Source organism: Boleophthalmus pectinirostris, unplaced genomic scaffold, assembly GCF_026225935.1.
Source record: "Boleophthalmus pectinirostris isolate CB_2022bp ecotype Guang Dong unplaced genomic scaffold, ASM2622593v1 HiC_scaffold_2, whole genome shotgun sequence".
In the NCBI taxonomy this organism is placed as follows: domain Eukaryota; kingdom Metazoa; phylum Chordata; class Actinopteri; order Gobiiformes; family Gobiidae; genus Boleophthalmus; species Boleophthalmus pectinirostris.
In genome coordinates, this window is record NW_026571152.1 from 3,398,388 (window position 1) to 3,414,741 (window position 16,354).

The 16,354-nt window shown below is 40.2% G+C and overlaps 1 protein-coding gene across 1 annotated transcript in view; it reads left to right on the plus strand.

Moving 5' to 3' along the window:
- The window catches only part of ppm1h (protein phosphatase, Mg2+/Mn2+ dependent, 1H), an 85,810-nt gene extending 69,874 nt beyond the window's left edge, over positions 1-15,936 (plus strand). The window contains exons 8-10 of the mRNA XM_020929303.2: positions 3,207-3,314; positions 9,182-9,333; positions 12,959-15,936. Coding sequence (XP_020784962.1) covers positions 3,207-3,314; positions 9,182-9,333; positions 12,959-13,115 — 417 coding nt within the window. The 3' untranslated portion in view covers positions 13,116-15,936. The remainder of the gene's footprint in view (positions 1-3,206; positions 3,315-9,181; positions 9,334-12,958) is intronic.
- Positions 15,937-16,354: the final 418 nt, after the last annotated feature.

Here is a 16,354-nt window from a genome sequence, read left to right on the forward strand (position 1 = left end):
TAGCGTGATTTATTTATATATAATATATTCAAAGAAAAATCCACCCATGTTGAACCTCCTCATTTCTTTACTAACCACAGTAATATTTATGTTTATTATATTATACAGTATTTACTTTACTTTGCCTCCATTTCCAGTAAATACAGGCCTCTAGAATGTTGTGTACCACTTCATGAGGTGAAGTATTTACTTAAGTCTGAATTCTTAAACTCTTTGTTCAGCCTGAATGAAGTTAGTAAGGCTAATTATTAAGACATAGTTGTTGTGAAGTGGAACAGGTGGAGTGGTCATTTCATCAACAGTTGTAATCACACTAAACCATGAGGGATTTACCATGTGAAAAAGCTGAATATCCAAATAAAATGTATATAATATAACTGAATTAAATAGAAAATGTCTATTCACTTTGTCTGAGCTCCATGTCTGGACTAGACCACAAATGAAATGCTCGTGTTTTGAACGGAATGTTCCATTAGCAGGACTTTAACCGCTCTCTGAGAACCATGAGGGTATAGAAATAAAAAATAAAAACCCTCTTTATTAAGATTAGGTTGATTGTGCTTGGGATTTCAGAGATTATGACAGAGTTGTAAGATGCTGAATACAAGCCTGTTTGAATCTCCTCAGTGCAGCTGATCCACCCATTTGAGCCCCCGAAGGAGCAGCTTATGCCTCTCACAGTAAAGTCACAGCAGTCGCCGCACGCACACACACACGCACGCACACACACGCACACACACACACGCACCAATTTACACTGAACACACACGATTTCCACTGAACTTGGCTTGAACTTAAGGCTCTAAACTTAGTCCCAAATACAGTTTCTCCACATCAACGAAAACTTTTATGCATTTGTCAAGAGACGCTGTAAGAAGTGTGGAAATCTCTGCACCGACAGGCAGCCTATACTAACAAAGGTACATCTGAGTTTGCCACATAGAATCACTGAAGCTATAGAAAAACAGGTTACCACCAGTTATATGTCTGATTATCATGTCTCGTTTTATCAGAAATTAATCTTAACAATTACAACTATATGTAACAGTTACACAATTACAATGATGTTAGATTGATGAAGGTAGAAGGTGCATTACTTTCGGGTGGAAAGGCTCTCAGTGTTTGTAGAATTGTGAAGGTCTGTCAGGGTCACACAGTTTGTTGTGCCATATAATGCTGAAGGAAATATAGATGATAAACCAGATACTCAACCTTTTGCATCCAGTGTGTTACCTGTACAAAATGAAAGTGCCGGAGAGCTCCTCATTTTACCTGTTGCGAGAAACTGACTGTGTAAGAGGGCAAGCCTTAGATGTACAGTAAGATGCCTATAAAACATTAAACCATTATCCTTTTATTAGTGCACAATGTTCAAAATAACACATTTACAAGTGGTAATTAATCAAATTTGAGTTTAGTATAATACATATACTGTATTTTCCTCACTGTAGGGTGCGCTCTTAAGCCTCCAACCCCATCAAAAAATGACTGCGCACCGCAATCCAGAGCACCCCATACACGAATCCACTCGGGTGTCCACTTCAGTAAACTACAAAGCCGCGCCACCCACAGCGCAAACACACACGGAGCAGACAGTGAAACACACCCACAGACACACTCATCACTCCACGCCGACGAGGAACAGAACGGAGGAACGAACCGAAAAAGCGAGTGCAATGTGCCACTTCTAGACACAACTGAACAACTGAGTGACTGCGAACACGCCGACAATCCGTTGGTCCCAGACACACCCTCCCTACACGCCACAACTGAACAAAGCCCAGAGTCACCGTGAACGCCAGGCTGCGTACAGACTGCAGCCTGAAGTGACCCAAATCCGATTTTTTGGCCTCTATGTTCCTGTATCTGATCTTTTAATGACAGTCTGAACCACACAGATCAGATTTTTTCAAATGTGACCCAGGACACTTGGATATGTGCTCCTGAAACTGATACATATCTGATCTTTTGACATGCGACTTCAGTGTGAACGGCCAAAGTGCATTCATCCACCTACACGTTATCAACAAGACACAAACGTCACTATTCTGCACTGAAGTAGGCGAAAATTGTTAATGAACTCTGTGTCACTGAAGTGAAGCACATCACCACTCACCACTCTTGGCTCCGTCTCCACATCCACACGTTCCTTTCAACGGACGTCGCTGCCGCTGCCCCACAAAACACCACGACCAAAAACCTCGTCCTTCTCCTTCTCAATCTCCTCCTTAAAACAAGTAAGTTGTTCATGTTCTGGCTCCGGTACGAGAGGAACTTTAAAATCTCCAGGTGCTCGATGTCCATGTTTGGACAACTTCTGTAAACACAGAGCACGCTCGCTCTCGTTGACGTCTTCGTGTCTCCAGTGCACATGCGGGACACTTTCGGGCCATTTAAAGTTCACACTGGAGTCACATACAAGACACATTTAATTGGAAATGTGAATGACCTCGCAAAAACATCGGAGTTCACAAAAAAATCGGAATTGAGCATTAAGCCCTGCAGTCTGAATGTAGCCAAAGTCCCACTGACCCGTCCAACTGTTGTTTCCTTTAAAGTCTGTTGTGATTTATTTGTGAAAAAAGTTTGAAAATAGACCATTTAATGACAGTGCGCCTTATAATCCAGAGCACCTAATAGCCCAGAAAATATGGTAATTCAGAGTTCCCTTGGCGAGTTACTTGTAAGGGGCTGGAGAGCTACAGGTTGGAGCCCCCTGCGCTAAACGATCATATTGAAAGTCACTGATGCTACTGACACAAAAACACAAAAGCAGAATTATCCCTGAAAATAAAAATTTGACTATCATATCATTCAAATAAATACAAGCTGCAATGTATAAAAAGCTGCATGAAACACTGTAGTAGTATTGAGTCATACAAATGATTCAATTCTCTACAGCTCAAATTCTCTCCTAGTACAGAAAAATCACAAAAACTGGAGACAGTAGTACAGAATAAAGTACTCACAATAAATAATTCATAAATTTAAAAAAAAGAGGTTCTTGGTTGAAATACACCTCCCTCTTCACACATTTAGAAGGAGACATTAAGGGCACGACTCCAAACTCAACCCAAAGCTGCCTGCTCTTTTTAATGTTGTCTAAGTTCACCATCTCTACGTGTGTGTGTGTGTGTGTGTGTGTGTGTGTGTGTGTGTACGTGTGTGTGTGTGTGTGTGTGTGTGTGTGTGTGTGTGTGTTTCAGGCTCGGGTGCTCGCCACCATCGGCGTGACCAGGGGTCTGGGGGACCACCAGCTCAAAGTCCACGACTCCAACATCTTCATCAAGCCCTTCCTCTCCTGCTGCCCAGAGGTAAGACGGTGTGAAGACAGAGCGTGTGTGAAAAGGCCAGCAGGGGGCAGGTGATGGACACTTCTGTTGTCTAAATGTGTGTTCTGTTCACTCTGGTGCTGGTTTGTCTTGGGCTCTTTTTGATCTGATTTTGAAAACGTGAAATAAGGGAGTGGGCGCATTGATCTATTTTGGCAACTTCTGAAAACCTTTGGCACATCACTAGTATTATTCACACGCATTTTTTTTCTCTATGTACCACCAAAAGTTACACAGTGTATCTTTTAATACATTCAAAAAAGTGTCCATGGCATTAATCTTGTATATTTCCATCGGTAACAACTGGAGATGACCCACTCCAGCTGTTTTCAGGCTGGGCAGCACGGTGCCAGTGAAGGTTCCAGCACCAGTTAGACGGGGAACTCAAGTGAACGACCCGTGTCCAAACCATTTAAATGAACCCGCCATGTGTCACCAACAGAGGTTGTGGATTTACCACCAGATAAAAACAAGGCCATACGAAAGTGAATTTCACAGTGAGGAAAATAACAATCATTTATCACATCTTTGAACGCTCTGATTTTCGGCGTGAAGATGTCAGTCGGTTTGAGACTAGGTTCGGGAACTGGCACGTTTCTGTCTCGGCCTGAAAACAGAGTAGAGTAGTAGGATTTTTGGCCATATATACACCTAATAATTCAATTAATGCAAGATAGGTCAGTTTAATGCCATACTGTGGAACATTCCAGATAAAGCAATAACATCTCCACCGGAAAAGTTACATAATGCTCCTTTAAAGAGCTCATGTTACTCTATTTCCTGATATGTTGTAATGTTGATTTCTCATCAAAAACAGAGTTGGAGTTGTGTTTTGTTTGATTCTCACATGTTTAACACAAACCCTGCAGATTTAGACTGACACACTCCACCTTGTGATGTCATGTGGTAATACAGGAAGTGCTTCACTGTGTTTTTGAACTCTATATACCTTCACTAGAATCATTTGGATCATTTCAGATCTGGAATTGCCAAATATTACCAAACTTTGAGGGAGTGAACCATTTCATCACCAACCGAAACACCAGAGCGGAGTAAAACCCAATTTATGGTCGTGCATCAAATCGTCTGCGTCACCTTGAACCTCCTCCTCAGAGCGTCTGCATCGATCGACGTGCCCCTCTGAAATTTTGTAACTACACATCGAACTGACGCAGAGAGCAGGGAAAGCGACACAGACAATAAGAGCTGTGATTGGTCCTCTACATCTGCTCTGCATACATTTCCACTTTCCCGCTTCATTTTGTAAACACAAACAGCATTTTTAAATCCTAGTCTCCTAGCGTTGTGGCAGTGAATTACTTTGCAGCGCATAGACCCTGACGCAGATCCATAAATCGAAAACGACGGTAGGGTTGCGGCGGCAGTGCGCGGCGGCAGTGCGCGGTGGCAGACTGCACTGAATCAATGTAGAACTATAATTCCTCAAGAACAAGGCCTTTCCTGTTGTGTTCACCTGGTTCCCCCTGGACTCTGCCGTGATGCTGCAGGACACAGAGGAGGGAGGGACACTTTTGGCTCTTCCAGAGGATCTGCTGACCCTCCCTGACCAGTCCTCCTGTTAAACTGCACTCAGACCTGCGACTGAGACACAAAGATCTTTGAGACGCATAGTGGAAATTTTGCTGGAAAACAACAAATGATAGCTGTCAACTTGAAACCTACCACCTCATGACATCACAAGGTGGAACAGAGCTTGAAATTTGAGCTTTGAAGACGTAGACAGACCAGGGTTACTCAAACATGTGTAAATTAAACAAAACTGTCATGTTTTTTATGAGGGACCGACATTATAACGTGGTTTGAAGCTCACGAGTCAATTTTGAGTAATATAGGACCTTTAACTTTTCTCTGTGGAAAAGTCAGTTTACTTTTATTTACTTTCAGTGCTATTTACTTTCTTATATTGAGACCGTTTCCATAAGGTGAGCTGGGTGCATCCTCTGAAATGACCCGCGGAAAGAAGATGTGTTGCAGACTGTTGCAGTGGAGTTGAATCCTCTGAATCCTCTTGATCTTTAATTCAGCGCAGAGTTCAGACACAGTTCAGGCCAAGCGCTTCAGAAGCAGCATTTTCCATTACACTTTTCCTTTGAGGGAGCAGAGTGGTGTCTACGGACGACAGAGTGGGAACAAGCCATTACTATTGTTTGTGCCACCTCTCAGACTGAGTATTGATCCTGGATAGTAAATATCGGGAAGAAGTAGCAGGTATTCACTCACGCTGTTGGAGGCAGTGTGTTTTTAGATTCTCGAGTGCAGAGGTGGGTTTGCCTGAGCAGCCAGTCCCTTCGACATTGTGTTTGGAACCAGAGCGTAGAGCGTGAAAAACCAACCGTCCAAATTTTAGACGATCCAAACATGCTCATTTGTATCATGTGTTTGTCAAATGCAGAAAGTATCTCCTCTCTCCAAAATTCTCCTAACATTTACAACAAAACATACTACATACTTTGGTGCTTTGGTTGTCGATTCTGTAAATATCTGCGCTGTTTCTCAGTTCTTTATGTAGATTTTTCTCCTTTTTTTATATGTAAGAGCCATGTTTGTTGTCTCTGATTGGTTAATCACACCTTCTGAAATCAGGGAGACAGGACACAGCTCCAGATCCACTCGTCTTTGTAAAGTTTTGTCAAAGTGTGTGGTTGTGGCTGGTGGTTACTAGCACTCAGTTACATCTTAACACTTAAGTGCATTTACCTGAGGAACCTTTGAAATGAAGTGTACTTTTGAGCTATACGTATACTGTATTTTTCAGACTATAAGTTGTTCCGGAGTATAAGTCGCACCAGCCAAAAAATGTGTAATGAAGAAAAAAATATATATAAGTCACACTTTTTGGGGGAAATGTATTTTATAAAATCAGAGACGAGGAACTGACATTTCCTGTTGAAAGTCAAGTTGTAGTAAAAACAATAGAAGAGAGAACAACAGGCTGTTAACGTCACATGAACAGTTCTTCAGAAAAACTATTATGTAAACAACAGAACAAGTTGACCAATCTCTCCATCTCACTCCAAATCACTAAATCCACTGAAAGTCCACTGTCGTCAGACTCGGCATCAGTTCCAGTTAGAATTATTCCGGTTATTCCAGGATGGTTTCGGTGTCACTGAAGTTCAGACTGAAGTTTCATGGTGCATCCTCCCAGTGTCACAAGTTTCTCTCTCACTCCAAACTTTCTTTCTGCTGCTCGATTATCGTTTTCAGCTGCAGATTTCGTTATTTGCGGTTTGTAATCTGCAAAATCTGATTTTGTTTTTGGGGGCATTTGTGTTCAGTCTTCTCAGTGTCTTTATAAGTTTGTTTAAATGTTAAATTGTTCAGTGGTGCAGAAGTAATGGTACGATCGACTGAAGTGACAGTGGTACAGGAGGAACAGGAGCAGCAGATACTCACACACAAAACTAGAACGTCTCGCCTCTTTAATGTGAAAATTTTAATAAGTCGCACTGGAGTATAAATTGTAGGACCACAAAAACCATGAAAAAAAACTGAATTATAGTTTGAAAAATACAATATTTACAGCATAACAGTGCAGTTTATAGTTATTTGAGTGAAAATGAAAGTGCACTTTATACACTTTATAAGGTTTTTGGTGAAGGGTGCAGCTTCTGCTTGTCTCGATGTTATTACTTTGCCTGAAATGTTCCACTGTATGGCATTAAATGTATCTATCTCCATGGTGACATGGACATGTCATGTCCATACCTTCACCTGCCTTTTCTCCATAGCTCTTTGGATATCTTCTGAAACCCAGTAACTCCTTCATGCTGTTTAAAGTCATTTAGTGAACGTCTCATGGTAAATGTCACGTTTACGAGGTCGCCACGCTCTGAATGTCAAAATATTTGCTTAATCAGCGAAGGGGAAATGCTCAACAACAGAATGTGTGTTTCCACTTCATTTTATTTCATTCACACTCTCAAGCACAGACACTCCAGCTTTTAAATGGCACCACTAACACTTCTGCCACTACTACTGACACAACTACTATGACTGCAGATACTACAAAAACGTCTACTACACTAATACTAATACAACTACTGCTAATGCTAATACTAATACTTCTACTGTATTGTCATTTGTGATGTTCAGACTATCAGAGGTGAATGTTTCTCTCTCCGTTCTCTTTCGACAGCTCATGTTTGAAGTCTTTAAAGGGACAGTCCATCATTTTGGACATAGGGCGTCATTTCCTAGTGATCCAGAGTGTTGGAGACGCATGGAGACACTTTTTGAAATATTCCATCCAGTCCTTGTATTTGCAGAGGTCACTGGTGCTAGACTAGTGCATGTCAATGGTCATAGTTCTCCTGCCACTAAAAACAGTCTTACCCACTCCACAAAACACCCCAAACAAATCTATTATTACACCAGACTGTCCATGTGAATGTCTGTGTTGATGGAATCATTTTAGAAGTAAAACCAACCTTGCATTTGAAGGATTTATGTGTGAGCAGCAGTGAGTTGTACTTCCTGATAGAAAGCTCAGTGGTGGACTGATATCACCGAGCACCTTTCTCACCGGCAAAGTAACATTCCGCTGCTGCTGAGAAAATAGTCCCTCAACATGCAGCGATTCATGTGATGCAAGGTTAGTTTTATTTCAAACATGATTCTATCAACACAGACATTCACATGGACAGTCTGGTGTAATAATAGATTTGTTTTGGGTGTTTTGTGGAGTGGGTAAGACTGTTTTTAGTGGCAGGAGAACTATGGTCATTGACATGCACTAGTCTAGCACCAGCGACCTCTGCAAATACAAGGACTGGATGGAAGATTTCAAAAAGTGCCTCCAAACTTCTCTAACACTCTGGCTCACTAGGAAATGAGGCCCAATGTCCAAAATTCTGAACTGTCCATTTAATAAACTTTCCAGATTGAAATAGTTTGGACCTGAACAGAAAGAGATTGTACAGAGACAGTGAAGATATGGACTATATCAGAACATGAGACCTAGAAGCAGACCAACGATGATATTTTGTATACAGTGACATGTAAAGTACCTGGTGCAGTAGTTCTTGTTATTTGAGAAACAGTTTTAACCCTATTTTAGTGTAATCACAAGGTTTACGTTACAGGTGACTTTCAGTACCTCTCTACCAATGTCCCTTTTGGCAGCAGTTTTTCTCTCACCTTGAGCTTTTCTGTTTAGACTTTTCGGCCAAATGAATCAACATTTGCGCCCCAAGGCCAGTCACACATCAAAAATATGAATCACTGATGCTGCCTTTAAAATGATACATTTTCTCAAAACCGCAGTACATTGTGTGTCACTTATCGCCTAACCTCACCGATCCTGAGACATAGAAAAAATGCAGGAACGCAGTATCTTATCTTGTGTGTCATTTTGGAGCATTTATCTGGACTTTTGTAATTTCGTGGTCAGAATGTGAGAAGTGCCTCCTCCAAACCAGCTCCACGAAACATACCCACGCAAAGATACTCAAATATTTGCTAAGTGTTTAAAGTTTTACTGTTTAAAGTGTTGTTTGCCCTGAAAATGGCTGTTTTAATTCTTTTAATTAATGAATGTATTTATTTATAGAGACTGTGGGGTTGAGTGCACTATGTAAGAGTAATAGTAGCTGCAGCTTTGATTCCCAGCTTGTGTTTTGATTCCTTTTATTGCTTAGATTAAATCATTTCTTGATTTGAATCTCTTCAATTCTTCTTTGTACTGTTGGTTTTCTATTGTCCTCATGTGTAGCAGTGTAAAATGAGTTAAACATGTGTGTGGTGCGTGCTCACTGACCAGTGTCTCAGATGCACAGGACATAATGGACAATACATTTAGTCGTTGCGTGTCCTGTGGTGTCCTCCAGGTGAAGGTGTACCCTCTGGCACAGACGGAACACGGGGCCGATGACGTTTTGGTGCTGGGGACGGACGGGCTGTGGGACGTCCTGTCAAACCAGGAAGTGGCTGAGGCCGTTTCCTGTTTCCTTGGAAACTGTGACCCGGACGACCAGCACAGGCAAGTGACACATGGACTAGTGATCTAGTATCACTTTAGCAAAGGAATTCAAAGAATGTTTGGCTCCACTTAAGAATAACTGCCCCTTCAGTTTCCTTTATGAACAATACACACAGACATAATCATTTATTAAGAATAATTCAGGCTTAAGAACTTCTTCATGAATCACTAACCCCTAAAAACCAAAACAAAACACCACTGGTTGTACTTTATGATAACTACACCTTAAATAGCCTTTTTAAAGTATGAACAAAGACCTTATTCATAATGAAGAAGTTGTTCATGATGATTCAGGATTAGTAACTTATTAATTAAGGCACTAATTAAGTACTTACTAAACCTTAATCATTCTTAATAAACCATCTGTTCATTATGAATTAAGTCTTTGTTCATGCTTTATTAAAGCTCATTAAAATACAGTGTTTCCCACAGGAAACTGGTTAGGCAAGAAGGTGCTGCCAAAAAAGTGAGGAGCGGGTGGAGTGCACGGAGATTCTGTGTGGTGACTGGAGTTTTGGGGGATTCACGTGGTTCAGAGGGTCGTGATCAAGGCGGCGGCTTTAACTATAAAGTGCTGCGGGAAACACTGAAGTAGTTCTAAATGTAAAGATAATGTACATTTTTATGACTCTGAAGTTTTCTTGGTGTTATGTCTCAGCTCGCTAGGGTCATGGAAGCAACAAAAAACAAGGTTGAAAAATGTTAAATTAAAGAAGTAATTAACAGGAATATACAAGATGAATTAAACACAAAAGGGGATCTAAAATATTTACAGAAAATGTCATTTACAAGGTTTTCAACAAAAGCGTAACAAAGGGCCAGGTTAACTAAGGAACATTGCCCTTAACTATGAAAAACTAATGACACAATAAAGGACTTGACAAACACAAAGTCAGTTCTGACAAATGTGTCAAACACACAGTAACCCAGTGACAGCAACCAGAGACGCATGTTACAGACAAAATATGAGAGACTAGACGGAGACACACGAACACACACAATGGCACAAAGACCAGCAGCCCCAAACAGGTGCCAACGGTCTCCTTCAACAGGGGGGTGTGGCTTCAGGTGAGGCGGGACTGGCAGGTGTACAGGTTCACAGGACGGGTGCATGGGGAAGGATTGGAAATTGCTGCCACACAGACGAGTTTAACAAAATTACAAACAAAAAGGGGAAAGAGCTAAAAGCCTGGGGCCGTAACTTTTGGGTACCTCATTAAAATTGTAATAAAAACAGATCTTTAATCCATTTCTCCTACTCTCTACTTCTCCTTTCTTTCTCTCCCTCTCATCTTCCTCTCTCCAGTTTTTTTTGTTTCTGCACGGTTTTAAGTAGCAAGTGACATAAAATAAATGTATTGTTAAAAGTCAAACATCTCTCCTCCTCTTCCTCCTCCTCTCTCTGTCTGTCTCTCTTCCTCTCTCTCCCGCTGACCTTGCGGTGACCAGGATGTAAGCTCTTGTTCCCTTCAGTCATTGTTCAGACGCACACATGGAGACTGGAGCGTGTGTGAAGTCGGGAAGCTCTTACCACACATTTACGGGCCGCTCTGAGTCAGGAGGCGGGGCGTCAAAGTTCACACAGCGTCCACAGAGCACATGCCACGCTCACAGATTCCACAGAGGAGCAGTGAATGAGTAATGGACCAAAATGTAAAGCCAGTTTGACATCTGGAACAGCACTAGAAACCAATACATAAAAACACATTACAAATAAGAGTAGTGCATTATTATTATTATTATTATTATTATTATTATTGAGGAGACGTTAAGGTATGAGATTAGTATAGCAAATTTATGGGTGTAATATCCAACACAGAAAAACACTTATAAAAGTTTTTTCACATGTCCTCCATCCAAAATTATGATAAAGTTCCAGAACAGTCATCCACCCAAAACATGCACAAAAGGTCAAATCGTCCAGCGTAAGTTTTCCTGAAGCCTGACCAAGAATAGTTTGAGCTCTGGAGATGAGTCCCCTGGCCCTGCGCTCTGCTCCTGACGGGTTGCCCCAGCAGCGTTGCAGGATGGGTCAAATGCAAATGACACATTTTCCGAGTCAGTAAAGTGTACCTTGATTTAAAGGTGCAGTAAGTTTTCTGGTGGACGGTTTGACGCATTCTTGTTTCCGTACAGATGTTATTGCTTTGTTTGGGATGTTGCACAGTGTCGTAAAACTAAATCTACCTACCTCAAGTATTTATGTTGTTAGGTTCTTTTTTCAGACCAAGAGTTTGTTTTCAGTTTTGACTGTTTGCTGCGTTCTTTCTCAGAGTCACGTGATGTTGCTGCGATGTGTCTGGTCATCTGATTTAAACAAGTTTGGGACAGCGATTAACTAAAAGCCTCACAGGAAATCATAATTACAAATTTTAAAGTCATAATTATGAACTAAGTCATAATTATGAATTTTAAAATCATAATTATGAATTTTAACGTCATAATTGTGAGTTTAAAAGTCATAATTATGAGTTTTATAGTCATATCAGTCATGCAGCCTGTCAAACCTCGTCTTAACTGACAGATTTGAACTCTTGTATGAATGATTGAAGCTTGAAACAGTGAAAAGTACTTGTACATTTGTATATAATTGTAGTACAGTACTCTGTTCTTCCTCTAACTGTATGTGAAATACTGCAAATATTTGTACTGTTTGAGAAACCTGGTGAAATAATGAATCAACTGCACTTTTATCCTCCATTAAAAAGGAGTTTCTTACATTTTGTCTTTTTTCGGTGTCAGAAATCAACACCTCATGTGATAATATTGTATATGAAGAGTCATGTTGCTGTGACCTGTCGTTCAGTTGATTTAAACAGGTTTTGGTGCTGTCTTCCTACCGGTGGAGGCAGGACGACAGCGCCACCTGCAGGACAGTATCCCAGATGTGTGAGAGTAAAAAAGCCCCTCGTCCTAGTTTATTGTCCAGTGGGCACGTTTGTGTTTTTCGATTGCCTCTTTATTCCAGCATCGGTGTTTGTTTTGCTCTGTCCCAGTCCAGAATGTGCTTCTCTCTTTTACACTGGTCAGAAATTGCTGATTTGAGTTGTTCCTGTTCTGTTTTGTTGGTCGTGTTTTGCCTTCACTGTTTCTGTCTCACATCTGTCCTTGTCCCTTTTTCCGTGGACTGAACGCCCTCCCTGTTTCCCCGATGTGTGTTTTATTGTAGGACATACAGGATGCTTTGAGAAGTCCAAACTGTCAGGTATGAAAACAAACTTTTGGTCTGAAAAAAGAATCTAATAACATAAATTGTCAGAAGACTAAGTGAACCTCATTGGACTGTCTCAGGTATTATTTATCATTTTATTTTGGAATTAAAAACACCTGTAGTCTAAGGTTACATTCAGACTACAGCCTGAAGTGACCCAAATCCCTTTTTTTGTTTTGGCCCCTATGTTCCTGTATCTGATCTTTTAATGTCAGTCTGAACGACACATCCGATTTTTTTCAAATACGACCCAGGACACTTGGATATGTGCTCCTGAAACTGATACATATCTGATCTTTTGTCATGCGACTTCAGTCTGAACGGTCAAAGCGCATTCATCCACCTACACGTTATCAACAAGCCACAAATGTCACTTTAAAATGACATGTAATGATTGTTCTTGTGGTGTTGCAGGTACACGATGGCAGCTCAGGACCTGGTGATGAAGGCCCGTGGTGTTCTGAAGGATCGCGGCTGGAGGATCTCGAACGACAGACTGGGCTCAGGGGACGATATCTCTGTGTACATTATCCCTTTAATGTACGGAAACAAACAAAACGAGCACAGCTAACCGTGTCCACCAGGCCTTCGCACCAGACCATGGACCAAAATAAGAACTACTTCCACTTATAAAGGATCTCGGATGTCTCCAGAGAAGCTACTGTCCATTCTTTACTTTCTTTAATGTTTGTTGCAAAAACTATGAATCGCTGATTTAAGGTGCAAACCGGTTTCGAAGGTTATTGTGAAAATGTGAATTATTTTGGAAGAAAAATAATGTAACTTTTCTGTTAGCAGGTACCCGCTATGGTGATGTTATTGCTATACTTGGAATGTTCCACAGTATAGCATTAAAGTGATCAGTTACAGATGTTGTTATTGCCAAAAATACTTTAAAAACCTGCATTCTGACTGAGCGGGGTCACCTCTCCGCAGATCTGACCTGGTTACTTGACCTGGTGGCGTCACGGGCTTGTCTCCATTAACAGAAGAGATGTTTAATGCCGTACTGTGGACAATTTCCAGGTGGTTAAATGATATCTCCATGGAAACAAAAGTGCAGCTTTAAGTGCTCAATAATCCAACCACAGCGTGCGCTTGGTCAGGCTGGGAATCGAACTGTCAACCCTGTGGTTAGTGAGCAACTTCCTGACTCTGTGTAACGTATCTGTTTTTTGTTTACTCTGAATATCGAAAATATCTGAAGTCATCCACACTAGTCTTAATGAAGATTTGGGATTTTGCCATGTTGAAGTGACTAAAGCCTGAAGGCCCTGACTCCTCTTGTGAGCGCAGTAGTGAATCTCAGGACCGCTGTTACTAATTAAAGCCAATGCACAATATTTCTAAGTGAGAAGCCAAGTGTACATGAGTGTGTTTTTGTACTCAAGTCTGCGGAGTGTTTACTTGTTTCCTTTTACTTTACAATTTACATTTTAAATTTATCGGTGTACAACATTTTTCCAAAAATGTGGATCAGATTTAGTCGTGATGCAGACTTGGTCCTGCTCTAGCCCTGGTTTAGTCCTGGTCTGGTCCTGGTTTAGTCCTGGTCTGGTCCTGATTTAATTCCGTACTGCAAAAAACAAGTCAAGTTCAGATGATGCAAATTAAGAAAGTTTGATCATGATTTGAGTCAATTTCACTTGACAAGTACAATTATTTTAGCCTGATTCATCAGCCGGTTTCACTTCGTAGAAACCGTCTGACCTTGCAGTGTTAGAATTTATTCGCTCGACAGCAGGCAGGTATTTTTTATCATTTAACCAATCGCTGCTATTTGGTCGTGACGTATGTAATGCGCTGCTAACGGGGTTAACTGGTATATTAAGCTTTTCCCAAATCCCGTAGGAAGAAGGACAATAACGTCTTTCCTCTTGATAAAATTCACCAAACATTCTCTTTGTTCTGACTTTAAATCCTCAATCTCGGGAATCGTTGACAACACAGAATATATGACTCTTCGTTGATTGGCTGGTGCCCAAACTCACACTTCCGGGTTTTTTGCAAACTGTCTAGTGTATTCTGATTCCTGACCTAGTCGCTGGAGAGAAATGAAATTGAGCAGAGGCACTAGGTGGCGCTGCCCTGGCTACAATGACCTGCCAGTGGAATAAGACTTTGTACTTAATATGAAACTACATCTTGCTGCACATAAAATAAAAACAACTTTTTGCTCTTAAAAAAACACAATCAAATGTTTGAAGTAAGACAAACACACTTATTCCTTTGGTAGATCATTTGACTTGTCAAGATGGATTGACTCAAAGTCAAATGTTCTTAATTGAATTCATTTTAATTTACACAGATACAGTTTTTTTTTTTTCCAGTGCAGGTTTAGTTCCAGTTTCGATGTGGTAAAAATATGAACACAGACTATGTTGGTGAAATATTTGACACTAAAGTAATCAATTTTATTTGTTACTAATAGACTAAACCAGTACAAACATTCGACTCTGATAGATGGTTCTGGACAAATGCAGAACTAAACCAGGATTAGATTATAATCTGGGACTAAACCAAGGTTAAAACAAGACAGGAAGAAGAATACAGTGAATCCATGGTTTTCAGAATGATGAATTAGGACAGTTGCCATGGCGATTAACAAATAAGAACTAAAAATATATTTTGAAAAAGTCCTCAAAATGTTGCATATAACAAGAATCTTAAAATTGTTTATAGTTTAACAGAATAACACAATTTGACTCTAATTCCAGTAAAGCACATCTTCCCTAAAGCACTTAACACAATGAACTGATCATTGTATATGTGTGTATCCTGGACAATCACTAAATACTAGATTTCTAAAACTACAAAAGATTATTTTTTCCTCCTTTTACAAAGGAGAAACAGCTCCTGTTGTTTATGCCTCTGCTCATGGCTCTTTGTGGAGCAGAGTGTCAGTCATCGCCTGTTTGAGTGAAACGTACAGTGAAGTGTGCGTCAAACCATTGTCACCATTACCACTGACAATATGGTGCAGTTTATCATTGAAAATCTCAATATTTGTGTACATTTGTAATAGCTGTTACTATTTTTTTATATAAGCTTTATTTCATATGTATGGAAGCCCATTTCCACCAGTAAATTAAAAAAAGCCTCACAAGAAGAGTTTAAAATCATAATTATGAGTTTAAAAGTCATAATTATGATTTAAAAGTCATAATTATGAATTTTAAAGTCATATCAGTCATGCAGCCTGTCAAACCTCTTAACTGACATTTGAACTCTTGTGGTACGAATGATTGAAGCTTGAAACAGTGAAAAGTACTTGTACATTTGTATATAATTGTAGTACAGTACTCTGTTCTTCCTCTGACTGTATGTGAAATACTGCAAATATTTGTACTGTTTGAGAAACCTGGTGAAATAATGAATCAACTGCACTTTTATCCTCCATTAAAAAGGAGTTTCTTAACCTTTTTGTCTTTTTTTCTGTCAGAAACCAACACTTTACACAATAATATATGAAGAAATGTGGTGTTCATGTACCATGTTTAGAAATGTCCAAGTTTTACCTGGTTTAGTTTTGCTCATTAAAAATATCACTCTTCCCACCTTCATGGTCCCTGGATTATACCATGAAATGTACCATAGTATGGCTTTACTACATGTATTTACTCACTATGACTCACACATTTGACTCTTTGCGGGCTTGCCTCATCTGTGATGAGAAAGAATGAACATTTGTAACAGAATGATGCAAGATGAATAAGTTAAATGCTGCACTGTGTAACATTCACAGTCAAAACAACACACCCCAGTGAGGAAAGACAGGTGCTGAAGTCATCTAGAAATGTGACACACTGC